This window comes from Nyctereutes procyonoides, unplaced genomic scaffold, assembly GCF_905146905.1.
Source record: "Nyctereutes procyonoides isolate TBG_1078 unplaced genomic scaffold, NYPRO_anot_genome, whole genome shotgun sequence".
Lineage (NCBI taxonomy): Eukaryota > Metazoa > Chordata > Mammalia > Carnivora > Canidae > Nyctereutes > Nyctereutes procyonoides.
In genome coordinates, this window is record NW_026575034.1 from 10,740,048 (window position 1) to 10,757,440 (window position 17,393).

General features: G+C 52.5%; 1 protein-coding gene across 5 annotated transcripts in view; it reads left to right on the plus strand.

Moving 5' to 3' along the window:
* Positions 1–17,393, plus strand: part of ABCC8 (ATP binding cassette subfamily C member 8) — a 76,275-nt gene that overhangs the window by 46,918 nt on the left and 11,964 nt on the right. For 3 of the 5 annotated variants that reach the window (XM_055318114.1, XM_055318116.1, XM_055318119.1), the window contains exons 17-28: positions 5,400–5,432; positions 7,221–7,256; positions 7,944–8,042; positions 9,136–9,220; positions 10,043–10,123; positions 11,816–11,953; positions 13,403–13,528; positions 14,592–14,691; positions 14,924–15,165; positions 15,258–15,424; positions 16,534–16,603; positions 17,107–17,264. In XM_055318114.1, the coding sequence (XP_055174089.1) occupies positions 5,400–5,432; positions 7,221–7,256; positions 7,944–8,042; positions 9,136–9,220; positions 10,043–10,123; positions 11,816–11,953; positions 13,403–13,528; positions 14,592–14,691; positions 14,924–15,165; positions 15,258–15,424; positions 16,534–16,603; positions 17,107–17,264 (1,335 nt within the window). The remainder of the gene's footprint in view (positions 1–5,399; positions 5,433–7,220; positions 7,257–7,943; positions 8,043–9,135; positions 9,221–10,042; positions 10,124–11,815; positions 11,954–13,402; positions 13,529–14,591; positions 14,692–14,923; positions 15,166–15,257; positions 15,425–16,533; positions 16,604–17,106; positions 17,265–17,393) is intronic. The other 2 variants (XM_055318115.1, XM_055318118.1) reach the window with 1 other exon arrangement.

The following is a 17,393-nucleotide window of genomic DNA, read 5'->3' on the forward strand; positions in this document are numbered from 1 at the left end:
TGCAGGGGCGGACCACAGGATGGGGGCCTGGCTCGGCTCAGACACCCCTGCATCCTAGGCCTGGGAAATGCAGTTTGGCCTGAAGTCTGTACAAGAATCACGCTGGGGATAAAGGAAGGCGGAGGGGAAGGGTCTGTAGAAAGGGAGACAGGAGCTCATTACGGTGGCTGGGAGAAGGAGTCTGGACACATGTGGCTCAGTTGCCTTCATCTGCCGTTTGCCTCTCAAAATCCTGGACGTGTACAAGCTCTGTCTGGTGCACCTGCCCCAAACAATGAGTTAAGTGCGGGGGCCGTGTGGTGAGGGCCCCCCTCTTACCTGTGAGCTCCCTGCCTCAGACACTGGCCCCAGTCCGCAGGGGGATGAGGCCCTTGCAAAGTGAGCAAGAGCAAAATAGCATCTAACGTGCCAGCCATTCCTGCAGGTCTGCCTCTCTGCAGCCCGAGGCAAGGGTGATGCCAGACTGTTCCAACGTCTCCATCCACACCACAGCCAGGGCCTGGTGACCAGGCAGCCAGAAAGAGTTCCAGGAGGCAGGGAGCTGGGGGATTAGGAGGTGCAGAAAGCAGATAGCAGCAGAGCTCTGGAAGCAGGCTGCCTGGGTTCAGATCTGGGCTCTGTGCTTTGGGAAATTCTCCGACCTTTCTGTACCCCTTATTCCCATGGGGTTGATGTGAGGCTTAACCTGGCATGTAGTAAGTGCCCTATAAATATTATCATAAATATTATTCTTTGACAATGTACTTCTATGGCAGGTATAAAATTCCCCTGTTGCTCTTGAATTGCGCTCCAGCCTGTCTCCCAGGGGAGATGGTAGTCAGCTCCCCGGGACAGAGGCCATATCTTATTTGTCTCTCTGTATCCACAGTGCCTTTGCTAAATTTGCTAAGTGAATAAACTGGGAACAATTTATGACCTTCAAGAGACCGCCACCACAGATGTGTCTTTACATCTCTCTCTTCCTGCACGCCTTTGCCCGGGCTGTTCCCCTAACCCAGAAACCCACCGCACAATTCCCCACCAACATGTGGAAAGCGGGAACCCTACCCGCGCATGCCTCACGCTGTGTTTTGATTATCTACTGATGTGTCTGTCTCCCCCCATGACACTGGGCATCTTGAGGACAGAACCCTAGGATTATTCTATGTCATACCCCAAGTGCCCAGCACAGGATGTGTATTTTGTGAACTTCTCCATGTAGACTACAGAGGAGAAGACCTACCTCCAGGGAGTTCACCCAGGGACTCTATCCTGGGTGGATAGAGACACGCAGACTGAGCCCCAGGATGGGCATGGAGGGTCCAGCAGGTGAGGTCCTGCATTCCAGGCTGGACGTTTACTGCAGCGGCCCTGGGCAGATCCAGCACATTAGCCGTCAGCCCCGGATCTCAGGGAGAACCTCGTGGCTCCCACGCATCCACCTTAATGATAGGTGCCTGCCGGTGCCTGGCTGTCTGCTTCAGAGCACTACCAAGCTGGGAATTTGCAAACTCTCTCTTTAGTATCTGAGAAGAAAACATTTTGATGAAAAGTTAATATTAGCAGATATACTCAAGTGAAATTCTTTCCCTAGAAGTAAGGAATAGGGCCATTAATGACCACAGTAGACCCATTTTAAATGTCCCCGGGAGCCAACAGGAAGCAATGCCCTGAGGAGAGCACTGGAGTGGGGAGGAAGGTTCCATTTCCTGATGAGGAACTACAAATTAGTCTCCCAGGCGCGCCCTGCTGCCCCTGCTCCCACCATCTGCTGAGGCACCCACGCAGAAACCATTTGTTATTTCTGTCTGTGCCCACTCAGGAGGCCTGGGCCCAGCTTGCCCTGGGTCTGCCTCAGGATGCTGTTGTCTTGTGGGGGTTGGTGTGAAGGTCACCTCCCAATACCCCTGATTCAGGTCTAGGAGGTGAGAAACAGCCTCCTCTCATGACTGCCTTGTGGTCCAATCTGCCCATGCAGTTCCTGGAGCCTTTGGGGAGTAGGGGTAAAGGGCTCAAGTGACCCCAGGTTTCCTGGAGGCCGGTCAGGTGAGATGGTAAGCAGACAAGACAAGGGGCACTGCATGGAGGTGATGAGCCAGGTGTGGAACCAGATGGTCTCTGGTTGTAGTCCTGAGTCTGCCACTTGCTTGCTGTGTGACCTTGGGCAGGTTATTTTACCTCTCTGAGTTTTAGTTTACTCTTTGGGACAATGAGGAAAACCCTTTCCTCTCTCAGAGACTTGGTGTTAGGACCCAATGACATGAGTTGAAAAGGGCTCTGTGGGTAAAAGGTAACATTTTAAGGTGGCTACAGGCCTGTCAGGAGCAGGATGAAGGGACCACGGGAACCCAAAAGTTCTAGCTTTCTCTTCCAACCTGTTTCTACCTTTTCCCTTTTTATTGATTGCTGGGGTCTTAAATGAGTGGTGGGCCCATTCGATTCCTCCTCCGTATGCATCTTGGGGACCAAGCACTGAGCTAGAGGGTGATCCCCCTGTTTTGTAACCCCACGTCCTTGCCTCCAACCAGCTCGGGGCTGTTTGTATATACACTGTCCCAGCATCACTGAGGTTTGTGCCATGACCACAGTTTTATGCAGAAGGAAACAGAGGCTCCCCTAAGGAAAGGGAGTCGCCGAAGATTTCACAAGCAGGAGCAGAGCAGCTCCTCAGGTAACGAACTTCAGAGCCCATATCCTTTCCAGCTCTGCGCTGCCCTGCCTTCCTCCTCTTCCGCCGGGCCAGCCCCGGGAATCCTGTCCCGGCATGGGGTCCTCCCCTCACTTCAGAGTTCATTTTAGTGAAAAAATTAGAAAACCTTCAAAGTTTTTAGAATTTACATTTTTCTCTGATTCTGGAAGGATCCCAGTTAAATTAGAAAAGAGACACGACTATAAAGAAGCTAAAAATCACTTAATATGCCATCACCTACAAGTTTCCAGTCTCCTTTCTGCACATTTGCAAAGTGTTTGTGGGTCCTTTACCCCAAAATTTCTACAGTGCTTTCTTACTCCTACTCCTCGTGGCCCTCATAACCTTCTGACTTCTGTCCCTGTCTGCTTTGCCCTACCGGCGTGTGAGGCTGGCACTGTGCCCTGCTCCAGTGCGGTGCGCACACGCATGCCTCACTCCTGGCTGGTTGGCGGGAAGGACGTGGGTGGGAGAACCAGGGAGTATTGTCCTTCAGCTCAGTGCTCGGTCCCCAAGGCACTGGCAGAGGAGGGATGCAATGGTCCCAACACATTTAAGACCCCAGGAATCAATGAGAGAAAGTATGTGCCACATGTACCAGTTTGTACTTTTTAGATGGAAACATCTACTACACACAAAGGCCCGGGGAGGCTCATTCTAGGGAGGCTGGGGCGACACTGGGAAAAGGCAAAGATGTACCTGGATTCATACCAGGTTCCCAGCTTCCCCTCCCTGACTGTAACACTGGGCATGTCATTGCCAACTCCAAGCCTCAGTTTCCCCTATCTGTAAAACGGGGCTGTGAACCCTTCTTTATAGTGTTGGCCTGTGGATGATGTGGTGAATACAAAAACGTCTTCACGCTGTTCCGGGCATGAGGACGGCCCCCAGTGAGCGCAAGTCTCTCCCCCTCCCTTCTTCCCAAATCATTAAGATGTCAGTTAATAACCTCCCTTTATTATAAGTCTGTCGTGTGCTAAGCAATGTGAGGGCTGGAAAAGATGCTCTTCCTGCCTTAAAATCCCACTGGAGATAAAAGACTTAGCCAGGAGCTGATTAGAGAGTAAGGTAGTCCATTATAAGGGCTAATTGAGCAGCCCAGACAATGATGCAAACTGAGTTAGGGCCGAGAGCGCTCACTGTGCGCTGAGGTCCTCAGAGAGGCTGCAGATGTGCTTTCTCCCAGATAAATAACAGCCTTTGCAACTCTGGAAGCAGTCAAGGCAGGAAGATTCCAGGGACAAGCTTATCTGCGCTGTGGCCAGAGCTGGAATTTGTAAGCTTTGGCTTTTCATCTGTCTCACGTTACCAGCTGCCCAGAAATGACAGCAATCTGGTGGTTGGAGAACATGAGGTTCGCTGAGGTTGAGAGAATGAGATGAGATCCCAAAAACCAGAGAACAGAAACCGAGGGTACATGTGACTACATATCCATCAGGATCTCCCCTCAGTCCCGCCCCTTGGCAAGACACAGAAGGGACTGCATCAGGCTCCTTTCCACTCCTGATTTTGTCCAGCCCAGGGTTTCTGACAAATCACAGTGAAGTAACAATGGTCGTTAAGAGCGTGAAGCTTTAGGACCACCCAGGTGGCTCAGTGGTTGAGTGTTTGCCTTCAGCTCAAATCAAGATCCTGGGGTCCTGGGATCGAGTCCCGCATCAGGCTCCCCATAGGGAACCCACTTCTCCCTCTGCCTATGTCTCTGCCTCTCTCTGTGTATCTCTCATGAATGAATAAATAAAACCTTCTTTAAAAAAAAGGCATGGAGCTTTAGAGTCAGAGAGCTCTATGTTCTCTGCGATTTGTTGGCTGTGTGGCTCTGGGCAAGTTACTTAGCCTCTCTGACCCTCACTTTCTCTGACTGTAAGGAGGAGACAGTCAAAATCAGCCTCCTTCCTATGATTATTTTAAGTTTAAAAAAGACAATACTAAAAAAAAGAAAAAAAGACAATACTATTAGGTGCTTATCACAGTGCTTACAAAAAAGTTCAATATAAATGTTAGCTAGTTTTAGTATGATTAAAGTAAGATCTGTATGAAAATAGAGCCAATTGCTTTTCCCCAAATGTGCATGTCAGAAGCACACATTCTATTGGCAGAAGGTTGACAGGTGGTGTGGGGCAGGAGAAAGAGCACTGGCAAAGTTGGCACCAAAATTCAAGTTGCCTCACTCAGTGTTCTCAATTTTTTTTTACCATAATCCACAGTGTGAAACATATTTTACATCACAGTCCACTACATTCATGCATTGATAGATCAGAGGAAAAAAATTCATCAAAAATTACACATCTTAATCACATGCATAGTTTTTTCGGAGGGGGGGGAGTTGCTGTTCACTTACCTCAAACCCAATTATTGGGTCCCAATCTACAGTTTGAAAGCACTATATAAATTGATTCTGACCTTGGCAAAGTCACTTTCCGTCTCTGAGCTTTAGTTTTCCAACTGGAAAACCATTGTGATGCCAGCCTCACTGCTGCTCTGAGCCAGTGCCAGGAGCACGGATTTAGCCCTTGCTATTTGGAGGGTGCTCATCTAGGTGCTGTGGGAGGGACAGAGATGAGAAGAGCAGTTTGTGCCCCCCCCCCAAGGAAGCCATTTGGGGACACTGGGGAGGGGTGGGAGGGACGGGGGTTGCAAAGATTGCTGTTCTCCGAAGACCTCTGTGATGGAGAGAAAGTCAGTGGAGTGAGAAGTAACTGGTGTTGGTTTTTCCCATTTTGTGCCCCAGCAGCCTTCCTGAGGAGACGGGAGAGGACCCCAGGTACAGCCTTGGAACTGGGTTAGAAGTGGGTCCCAACAAAGGGAAGAAGCTGGCGGGCTGGGAGGGCTGGGAGGGTGTGGGGTACTGAGTCCCGATTCCAGGGTGTGCAGCCTACATCGTGTCAGAGGCACAGGGCCTTATCATAAAGCACGCTTTCTCAACAACGGCAAAACCTGGTTCTTAGAGAAAAAACTTAGACATTCTCGTCTGTGGCCCTTCAAAGGGCCGTATCACATATAAACAAATATACAGTGTATCTGTGGCTTAAAAATTTCATAGTGAATGGGGGCGCCTGGCTGGGTCAGTCAGTGAAGCCTGCGACTCTTGATCTCAGGGTCGTGAGTTCAAGCCCCATGGTGGGCGTGGAGCCTACTTAAAATGATAAACAAATATATACATACATACACACAAGCATACATACATGCATACACATTTCATGGTGGATAGTCAGAAAGTAGCTTCCCGCTTGCCACAGGCTGGTGGGAGGGAGAAAGGGAGTAAGTGCTAATGGGTATAGAGTTTATTTGGGGGAGGTAATAAAAATGTGGAATTAGTGGTCATGTTTGCACAACCTTTTGACTATACTAAAAACCATTGAATTGGAAAACAAATGTGGCAGGGAAAAGACCATTAGGAAAAAAAAAAGTGTTTAAAGAGGCCCTAGGGAATGATCCTGAAAAAAAAAAATGTTGAGAAACAGGCCTCTGAAAGAGGAGATGGATATCGCCCAGGCCAGACCGAAAATTCAGCCTGATTTCTTTATGTTTAGTGTACAGGCCTGAAAAGTCCAAGTGAAACCAATTCACAAGGCTCTGAGACCCTCAAAACCCTCCCTACCCTCACATCCCCCAAGAACATTCGAAACACACAGGAGGTGGTGTGAAGTCGGGACTGGGAGCGATGACTCAACTTTGTAAATACACTTAAGCTCCTGGCCTTCGCTCTGACACCAGAGTGTTTCACTTCCTCGTGTTTTCTCTGCCCTTTCTCCCACCTTGTCCCCAAGTGCCGGGATGTGATGACAGGCCCAGCCTCCCTGGCCTTAGTAACCACGGTTCTTGAGCCAAAAGGCCAACCTCATGGTATGTGACAAGTATGACCGTGCGGATGAGTACAGCGGGACGGAATAGCTGACACCTGAGCCGGTGCAGGCCGTCCAGGGCTCGTGGGCACTGCAGCTGACCACGTCTCTCCCAGCAGATCCCCCGATTCCACTGCTGTCTTCTGACGGGGCCACACGAGGCTTCAAATCGGGCTTGAGCCCTCTCGGCCCTCTGGCTGCCTCCCCGAGAGCTCCATGGGCCTTAGGTTCCCACACATGAGCTGCCGACCTGGCCTGACCCCTTCCAGACAGCCCTCCCCGTCCCAGCTGCTTTGACAGCCACATCTGTCTGAGACCAGTCTGCACCCTTGAGCCCCGATGCAGAGGCTGAGTCTGGAGGAGCCACTTGGTGGCCTTCATACTCCTCTGACACAGGATCCCCCCACACACGCACACAAGCTTACACCGTCGGTGCCTGTCCCCCCTTCTCCTTCTCAGCTGGGGCCCTGGGCCCTCCTCATGCACCCTGCACATACCGGGGATGCTACCCAGGGTCAGGCAGTGGAGGCTCCCCCAGGACGGCTAAGCCCCTCTCCACCCACCTCCGTGCAATATGTGTGGCTGCACCCTTGGTCCCAGGGATGATAAGGCACACTCATGCCAGGTTTGAGGGGGCCCGAATGTCTGTGAAGAAGCTGGTCCGTGCGTGGGAGCCCTGAAGCTGTGTCCTTTCTTCCCTGCTGCAGCCCAGAGCGGGAGACAGTGGCCGATTCGGATGTCAGGTACTGTGACCTGGGAGCACCTGAGCTCTGGGCAGACTTCCCCGGAGGGGCTCTCAGGCCCAAGGGAGCCACAGAACTCGGAAGGCAGCCCCCTACCCCAGACCCCACCCCAGCTGCAGGGAGGAGGCCCGGGAAGGCTCTGTGCTCCGTCAGCTGGTTCAGAAGCCACTGCTGCTTCTGTGCATCAAGCTGCTCCCTTCACACCAGACCATTTTTATCCCCCACTCCTGGTGTTTGGTCTTCAAAAACCATATCACATTAAATGTGGTTTCCGTGGCTCTGCTTTTTTAAAGAGTTCCACTTGGAACTGGAGAGTTGCCTACTAACATCAAAATCAAGTGGTTTGAGGGCCACTCAGAGAAGAAGGAAATTAGGGGTTGAGTGTTTACTTGGTCTGATCACACTTTGGGCTCCTCCCAGCTCTGGGTGAAGATTCAGGGATAACAGACAACAGGACTGGGACAGGTTGGGTGTGGGGCAGGGCAACGTTGAGGTCCTGTCCTACCCAGGCTGCTAAGACTGGGGCACCTGAGCCGTCCCAAGCCCTGGGGAGGGAGAGGTCATTGCGCCCACCCAGAGCTGACTCCTGCCAAGTGCACCTTCCTAGTCTAAACCATCTGCTTGACAACTGCCTCTGAGAATGAGCCCCTGAGAATGCCTCCCCTACTCCCGCCTGCTTTATTCCAGGAAGAGAGGCCCTGTTGCCTATGCTTCTCAGAAACCATGGCTGCTAAATGCCACTGTGGAGGAGAATATCACCTTTGAGAGTCCCTTCAACAAACAACGGTAAAAGCTTCTCGGAGGGAGACGGCTGGGGGAGGGGGGAGGTTGGTCAAGGGCAGCATTAGCCGGCCCTCCCCAGTGCCCAAGCCCCTGCCGGCTGCCCGGCCCCTCCATCGACCACATACACCCAGCCATTCTGCTCTCCAGGATGCTTATCTGGATTCCAGCCTGTTCCATATGGTGCATCTGGAAATGATCCAGATGTGCTTGGGCATCAGGGCAGTCCAACTCCTGTGGGTATGGTGCGGGTGGGCGGTGGGGGCGGTGTTGTGTGGAAGCTTCGATGCCTTCCCTTGAGGCTAAGGAGAAGGCTGACCCAGCTTCCCACTATTCCCTACCCCGAGCTCAGCAGCTCATGCACTATTTTCCCTTCAATGATAATATAATAATAATTGCTACCATCGATGGAGCTTTTAGGTGCCAGGTGCAGTGTCCTGCTCTTTATATGCATGATTTCCTCTGATGCTCACAATAACCCCAGGAGGCAGCTACTATTAGTACCCCCATTTTACAAATGTGGAAACCAAGGCTCAGAAAGGTTAGGTAACTTGCCCAAGGCCACCCAGCCAATAAGTGATAGAAATGGGTCTCAAATCCAAGGCTGCCTGACACCCAATTACATGCCACCAAGACACTCTGATGCCTCCATGCACCCTGGCTGGCACCTGCCCAAGCTAAGAGCTGGCTGGGGAAGTATGAGAGGAGCAGGCTGGGCAAATATTTGATTAGCCATCATCATTACTGCCTAAACCAACCAGCAGTGATTTTCCCTGGCAGTGCCCCAAGTGTGGGCTCCAGCTATAGCTCTCCCACTGCACAGGAGCCATGGGCCCCTTCTTGTCACTTACGTGGCATATTTGCTACCATCCAATTTCATCTTTCAAATATTTAACTGGCCCCAAGACTCTGTGAGGTGCTGCCCTCAGCTCTTTCAAGCTCACATGGTGTTTGCTTGCACCCAGGCAGAAGGCCATTAAAGCCATTGCTCACCCCAAGCACAGCTGCCCAGAAGTTAATGACCTTCTGCGAGTGGTCAGACCCAACTCTGGCCAGGCTGACCAGTCGTGTCCGCCCCCTCCACTCCCAATCACTCCAGGTACAAAATGGTCATCGAGGCCTGCTCCCTGCAGCCGGACATCGACATCCTGCCCCACGGAGACCAGACTCAGATCGGGGAACGGGTTAGTGGCAGCCTCTGTGGGGGGACCTCGAGCTCCCCTGATCCCCACCTGTCACCACCAGGGAGAGCAGGTAACTGGAAAATATGAGAGGGTAAAGGTGGAAGAGCTGCCTGCATTGACATCAAAATGGTCCTGAGCCTCGGGCTGCTGGCCATCCTTGGCAGCTTTGCAACTAGTGCCTTCCTGGGCTGGAGATGGGTTGGCATCTCCTTCATTCGTGCGGCACGCATATACTAAAGGCTCACCTGACACTGTGGTAGGCCTGGGGCCACAGCCTTCATGTATACTCGCCACGTGGGGCCCTTCCTCCGTAAGCTTAGGCAAATAGAACTCTCCCAAGACTGTCCTCCTTAGGTGTGATTTAAATCCCTACTCCTCTGTCTTTTTTTTTTTTAATATTTTATTTATTTATTCATGAGAGACACAGAGAGAGAGGCAGAGACACAGGCAGAGGGAGAAACAGGCTCCCTGTGGGGAGCCCGGTGTGGGACTTGATCCTGGGACCCCGGGTCATGCCCTGAGCCAAAGGCAGATGCTCAACCGCTGAGCCACCCAGGTGCCCCCCTACTTCCTCTGTCTTAGTTGTCATCTGTCAGATGGTCCCCAGCACCAACCTGATGAATCTTCAGACATAAGTGGGGATCACGCTCTCCAACTGCTAATGAATTTAGTAAACAAGTTCTTCCTCTCTTCAAGGTGAGGAGGGGCAAAGAGGTGGATAGAGCCAGGCCTCCATCTCAAAGAGCTCACACCCAAGTAAGGGTCAGGACAGTCTTTTCTGAGGGGCGATGAGAGCATGACCTTTCCTCTCTTTGGTCATAGGGCATCAACCTATCTGGTGGCCAACGCCAGCGAATCAGTGTGGCCCGAGCCCTGTACCAGCACACCAATGTTGTCTTCTTGGTGAGTATATTAGCTAGTATCTCCCTTGGGGCCCTCCCTCCCTCACTGCCTATACACACACACACACACACACACACACACACACGCGTGTGCACACACACATGCACACCACCCAACAATCTCCCTCTCCAGGAATAAACCTCTCCTGCCAGAGATATTACCTAATCATTGGTGGGGAAGCTGAGGCAAGGATAGTGCACATGACCCACTGTGGACATCACACTGAACTCTGGGTAGCCATAAGGGGAAATGAGTAGTAGTTACAGGCCACCTTCCTGTAGGACAGCCCCAAACTATCAACACTAATTTAGTCCCACTATAATCACGGCGGATACGTAGAATGTAGGTGGCCACTTTCCATCCCACACCCAGAGCAGACATCGCTCAATGATCACAGCAGTGGCAATAGAAAATTCAGCATTATCCATGAATGCAACTCGGTGAAACCCCACATCAAGTTTCCGTGGGCAACTTAACCTGGCCTCAGAATCCTTCTCAACACAGTGCTCCAGATAACCACTAGCAATCAAACATGAGATCAGCTTATTAGCTAACCCTTTCCTATTTCATGCCACATTTTGTGTTAGGTGCTGTGGTTGTCACTGAAGAATTCGGAGAGCCAGCCCTCGGCCTCAAAGATTCAGAGATTTCTAACTAGGGAGATAGAGCTCACCCACACTCAAGAGCCACAGCCCAGCTGAGTCAGGCTGCGTGGTGCAGTCTATAAGGAGCCTTATCCAAGGAGACAGCTGTGAGGGCTAGAATAGTCAGGGAGAGCTTCCTGGAGGAGGACATTAAAGAGGAGTCAATTCAACAGAAGGAAAGAGGGAGGCTGTTTGGGTAGGGAGTCAGAAGAAGGAACCTCAGGTCTCTGATCCTGGCTTTCTTCTCCCTCTGCCACCCCCAATACACATAAATGCTCCCCACTAAACACATTTCAAAATGCAAAGGTCTTTGGTACCACCTGGCATAGCACTTTACAAAGTCCTGGCTTCTTTGTGGTCTTAGATGAGCTTTAAACAACTTTGTTAGCAGAAATAAAGTGGGTATTTTGGTTTATTTCAGCAAATTTGTATTAAGCTCCTACTCTGTACCTGGCATGGACATAATGGGTGTCGGTTCCTGGGGGCCTCACAGAGTGGACATATAACTATCACAACTGGAATTGAGAGGAGGGAAGGCTAGGCATGGAGGTCAAGAAAGGACACAGGAAGAGCTAGGGTAGAGCGCTGAAGAATGAGTAGGGTTAACCAGGCAGGCAAAAGGAAAAATGGGACTTTGGGCAGAGGAAAGAGCATACATAAAAACCTGGAATGGCAAGTTCCCTGAAAACCTGGAGTACAGGGAACTTGGACAGAACAGATAAGGGAGACCAGAAAGCTAGACTGAGCAGGTCATAGAGGGACTAGATTACCATGCTAAGGAATTTGGACTTCATGGGCAATGGGGAGCTATTGAAGGTTCAGGAGTCAAGAAGTACCTGTGATTACATCTGCTTGAGAGCAAGAACTGAAAACAGCCTCATTTTAAGATGAGCTGCCTAAAGCCCAGAGAGGTTAAGTGCATTGTCCAAGGCCACACAGCTAACTAGTGTCAGTCCCTGGACCAGAGCGGGGATAACTCTGATGGGTTTTTTTTTCTCACTCTTAACCCCCTCCCCACACTTGCCCCTACCTTCTCTCCTCTGCCCAGGATGACCCCTTCTCAGCTCTGGATGTCCATCTGAGTGACCACCTGATGCAGGCTGGGATCCTTGAGCTGCTCCAGGACGACAAGAGGACAGTGGTCCTCGTGACCCACAAGCTCCAGTACCTGCCACATGCAGACTGGGTGAGGGGGCCACAAGGAGGTCAAGCTATGGAGGGCTGAAGTGGGAGAGGCAGGACAGCTTCAAAGGAGTCAGTGTCTCAGTTGCACTCGCTGAGGGCCACAAAGCCAAAGAAATCCACACTGAATGGTTTCATGCAGGCTGAGTGGCTCAAGCAGATCCTGCACAGGCCAAGGGTTCAGTATCCCCTAGAGCTGGTGACATTCCCATCCTCACCTGGGGCCCCTGTGGGTACATGCAAGGCTGACACCAAGAAGTCTCAGAACGAAGCAGACACTCAATCCCTACCTTCTGCTTTTGGCCCAGTTTGATGGCTCATCCCCCTGGCCTTGGGACTGCCTGTTTGGATGGAAGAGCCATCTTCCCACCCTCTGACCCACCAAGGAAGCATTTAAGTCAGGATCAGATGGAAAAATCTGGAAACAAACAATGCAAGTAGCAGTAGAAACTTCAATATTATCAATAGAGTGCAATTTTGCGAGACTCCACATTAACTGAATTTCTATACTCCTCAATATGTCGACAACAGTTACTTTTTGATTAATTGGAAAACATTTAAGCTTTAAGTTGGAAATCATGTGACTTTCAAAATCTGGGCCTTGCCTGACTCCTATATAAATTTGCCTCTGAAAATTGAGGGTCTCCTGGAGCTGCACGCCTGTGCTAAATGGGCCTAAGTCTTCCTTCTACCTATGGTAAAATCCTCCCTCTATTATGAAAAAGGGGTGGGGGGAATCCATATTTTAAAAAAAATCTTATAATAGGTGCAGAAGATCTATGAGTTTCCATGGTGACCTGGGCAGGATAGTTCCGGACAATCTTTAGTCCAAAGAAGGCAGACAAAGACATGACTGACTTGAAATGTCCGTGATCAAGGCTCCCAGGCATCCTTCCCTACACCCCAGTGTGGGCTGGGTGGGGGGAAAGGAGCGGGGACAGGGCTCTGAATTAATGACGAGTGTCTAGGAGTGCGAAACACTGAGTGTTTCAAATAAAATCAGTTTTTTTAATTTCAAAGAGGCAAGGCCCCACACACTTAGACCAATAGGTACTTTGTCAACCACTGGTGAGAACTACCAGAGCTGCGGTCAGGAGGAGCTGAAGGTAGTGTGCATTTAGCTGTTAAGTGTGTGAAAACAGCTGCCCCTGACGGAATCCTATCAAGGAATCCGACAGCCTGACCAGGGTATACTCATTTGCTCTGCAAACCCCCTTAGCATCCATGGGGCAACCACTGAGAATTACCCCCCAGAAGTACCGAGCTCTAAATCCTGACAGTGCATCGGTGAGGGAGGGTCAGCTGTCAGTCCTGGCTCGCGGCAGTGGGAGAGCCAGGGGCCAGGTGTGTGGGGGGAGAGGATGGGTGCAGGTCCATCTCAGACTCCTTGGGGAGGGGTGGTGTGGCTGCCACCACCCTTTCCCATCAGCAGGGTCTGTCTCTCCCCTCCCAGATCATAGCGATGAAGGATGGCACCATCCAGAGGGAGGGCACGCTCAAGGACTTCCAGAGGTCTGAGTGCCAGCTCTTTGAGCACTGGAAGACCCTCATGAATCGGCAGGACCAAGAGCTGGAGAAGGTGAGTATGTCCTAAGGGCCAGGCAGCCAGCCTCTGAGAGGACAGTTCTGTTAGAACGTGAACACACAGAGAGGCCTTCCTAGCCCTCATTGCCCTAGGAAAACCCCCGAAGGACAGATGTGGGGGCTGAGCATGAACCTCCTCCTGTTGGAGGAGAGCCAGGACCTGTGCCAGCTACTCAGGGCAGAATCAGTGGACACCTTCCCCTTATCCTGAAATAGTCCGAAACCATTTAGTTATAAAGCTTCATGGAAGGAAAAGGCATCAGCTTCAGGTAGAGCTGGATCCAGGTAGTTAAACACTCACGGGGAACCTGTACCGCACCCTCCCGTGGCTCCGCTCCCCTCAGCCTGGCCTCATTCTCCTGGTGGCAGAAAGAGCTGTCAGCAGCCTGGAGCTCACATTGTCCTGGCTCGACACCTCCACCAGCAAGAGACTGCCTGTCTCATGACAGGCAGCGGACCTCCCAGGCTAACTGTCCTTTGTCCACTTTGGTCACATGCCCACCCTGAGTGGCCCTGGGGCCAGGGATGGGGAGCGTGAGATTGGCCGGTGCTGGGTCTCAGCCCTGGAGCCTGGGAGAATGATCAGCCCACCTGAGTCGCAGAGACCCAGCATCGAGGGTCCCTACTCCCACAGGAAGAGTAGGCTATTGTTAGCTGATAAACGGGAAGGAGGAAATTCTGGTAAGGCGGGCAGACCGGGTGGCTTGGCGGTTTAGCACCGCCTTCAGCCCAGGGCCTGATCCTGGAGACCGGGGATCGAGTCCCACGTCGGGCTCCCTGCATGGGCCTGCTTCTCCCTCTCTCTCTCTCTGTCTCTCTCTGTCTCTGTCTCTCTCTCTCTCTGTGTGTGTGTGTGTGTGTGTGTGTGTGTGTGTGTGTGTGTGTCTCATGAATAAAAATAAACAAAATCCTTAAAAAAAAAATTCTGGTAAGACAAACTTGTGGTCCGCTCGGACCCTCCCCCAGAGGTGGCAGCCTGGAAACCCGACACTGGTCACTGCCGCCCCCCACACTCCCTTTCTCCCCCTGCACCCTCTGAGGATGTATCTGTCTTTCAGGAGACTGTCGTGGAGAGAAAAGCCACAGAGCCACCTCAGGGCCTGCCCCGGGCCATGTCCTCAAGAGATGGCCTCCTGCAGGATGAGGAAGAGGAGGAAGGTACAGGCAGTGGGGTGGGCAGTGAAATCGTGGCCTGAGCTCTGCTTGACCATGGGGGGCAGGCGGCCAAGGCTTGGGGTTCAGGGAAGGTGGTGAGGTAGTGTGACTTCCATTCAAGTCCTTCCCCTCTGTGTGCCTCAGCTTCCCCATCTGTAAGTAGGGATAACGTGCCCCCCGTTCGCCCTCAGAGGGGTGCGCAGTGTGAAGCCACGGGGGGTTCTTGCGCCTGCAGAGGAGGCCGCCGAGAGCGAGGAGGAGGACAACCTGTCCTCGGTGCTGCACCAGCGAGCCAAGATCCCGTGGCGAGCCTGTGCCAAGTATCTGTCGTCCGCCGGCATCCTGCTCCTGTCGCTGCTCGTCTTCTCCCAGCTGCTCAAGCACATGGTCCTGGTGGCCATTGACTACTGGCTGGCCAAGTGGACCGACAGCGCCCTGACCCTGAGCCCCGCGGCCAGGAACTGCTCCCTCAGCCAGGTGTGGCCGGCGGCCCCGGGGCAGGGGTCAGGGAGGGGAGGCCTGGGCCGGGGACACCCCCAGGAGCCCGCCTCCTTCTCTGCCTGGCCCAGGAGTGCTCCCTCGACCAGACTGTCTATGCCATGGTGTTCACGGTGCTGTGCAGCCTGGGCATTGTGTTGTGCCTTGTCACGTCGGTCACCGTGGAGTGGACGGGGCTGAAGGTGGCCAAAAGCTTGCACCGCAGCCTGCTGAACCGGATCATCCTGGCTCCCATGAGGTACCCCTCTCCCCCAGGCAGCCTGGGCTGCGGGCAAGTCCCTGTTCTCTGGGCCTCGGCTCTCCCGTCTATAAAGTGGAGCTCTGCAACCTCTGTCACAGGCTGCGGGGCGCGGGGCGTGTGGCCCCGAGACACGGTGTGTGCCAAGTGCTCTCCTCGGAGCAGAAAGCAGAGGAGAACCAGCATTTACTCAGCCACACACAGTGCTAGGAGTCTCCGTGATCAGTTCATCTAATTGTCACAACAGCCCTTCAAAGTGAGCATCTGCAGGCTCCGCGTAGATCTCAGTTTCCCTTCCCCGGGCAGGTACCATCTGCCCATCTCCACCCACAGATTCGGCTCTCCCCTTCCCCCCCCAGCCAGCCTGCAGGTTCTGGCACTGGGGACACGGGGACATGTTTTGATCTCCTGGAATGGGATGGACACAAATCCCAAAGGCTCCTTGGTGTGAAAGAGTTAGTTTAAGGTGGTCCCTGCCCAACCGACTGGCTGACTCAGCTTTAAAGCTCGACAGGCAAACAGGTTACTGGCCCCTTGTTGGTGCCAGGCCTCACCATCTGACTACGCCTTTGCTTTTCAGTCTCATGAGCTCTCTGTGGCCCACAGACATGACCTCAAGGGTAACTTACCCTCTATTTGTCCCAGATCTGTGCTTCTGAAACCCTCTGGTTAGGGTTGGGCCTGTCCTGGATCACAGCCAGAGTAGCCTCACTGGTCAACCAGCTGACAGGCTGTCCCCAGAGCCCCGTTCCCCCTGGCAGATCGTCCCTCTGGAGAAGACTCTATGTCCTCAGGACAGCTGCTGACTGAGTCAGGCTGAGCAAGCAGCTGAGGAAGGTGGCCATGGTCACATGTGGGCTGGAGAGCCAGAGAGGTTAGTGAGGGGCCAGCACCCCTTTGGGCAGCTGCAGGAATTCTCAGGGACACAGACCAGATATCTACAGACTTGCCAAGGCAACCACCCGTAGGAAGCTAGACCCGGAGATGACTCCAGAGACACTAAAATCAAAGAAATAAGTACCCTCATTCAATAAACAGGAAGATAATCAAGATAAACAGATGAACAGATAAACAGATGAGTAACTGTTCTTCTTCTGGTTGCATCTTAGGTTTTTTGAGACCACGCCCCTTGGAAGCATCCTGAATAGATTTTCAGCTGACTGTAACACCATCGACCAGGTACACAGCACTGTGACCCATTTCCCCAGTTCAGAGAGAGGCCAGGCCCCCGAGCTTTTCCTCTCTGGTGCTGCCCTCCCCCACACCTAGTGATCAGAGCCCTGTGGGAGGAACCTAGTGGGCCCCAATCTGATTATAATGCTGCCTCTGGGCCTGGGGCTTCCCCTGTGAAACCAGCAAGATAAGGCTGAGTGAGGGCAACCACATCCCTTTGGCTTTCATCCAGTACCCCCTGGCTCACTCCAGTAGGGTTCCAGCATATTCTGAACCAGGTGACTGATTTTGTGAAGAACATGCATTTCGATTCAGCTGTGTTCTTCATTTACCACCGTACCAGATGGCGAGGAAACAAAGTCCTGACTCCTGCTCTCAGGGAGCCTACGGGGTAGCTGGAGAGATAAGACGTGTGCCTGTATTAATGTGAGAGAGCAAAACATGGCAGGGGTAACACCCTGAGGATAAACACCAAAACTCACCTCCCTCTCTCCCCCTCCCTCCGTCAGCACATCCCATCCACGCTGGAATGCCTGAGCCGCTCCACCCTGCTCTGTGTCTCAGCCCTGGCTGTCATCTCCTATGTCACGCCTGTGTTCCTCGTGGCCCTCTTGCCCCTGGCCGTGGTGTGCTACTTCATCCAGAAGTACTTCCGGGTGGCATCCAGGTGACGGCGGCCTTTGCCAGCCTCAGGGGGATGAGGGATGGGAGGTGCTTTGCCATGGGTAGTTCGGTACGCATTGACAGGGTAATTATCAAAAAGTAGTAGAGTCACAATCCCCCTGAAACGGAAAGT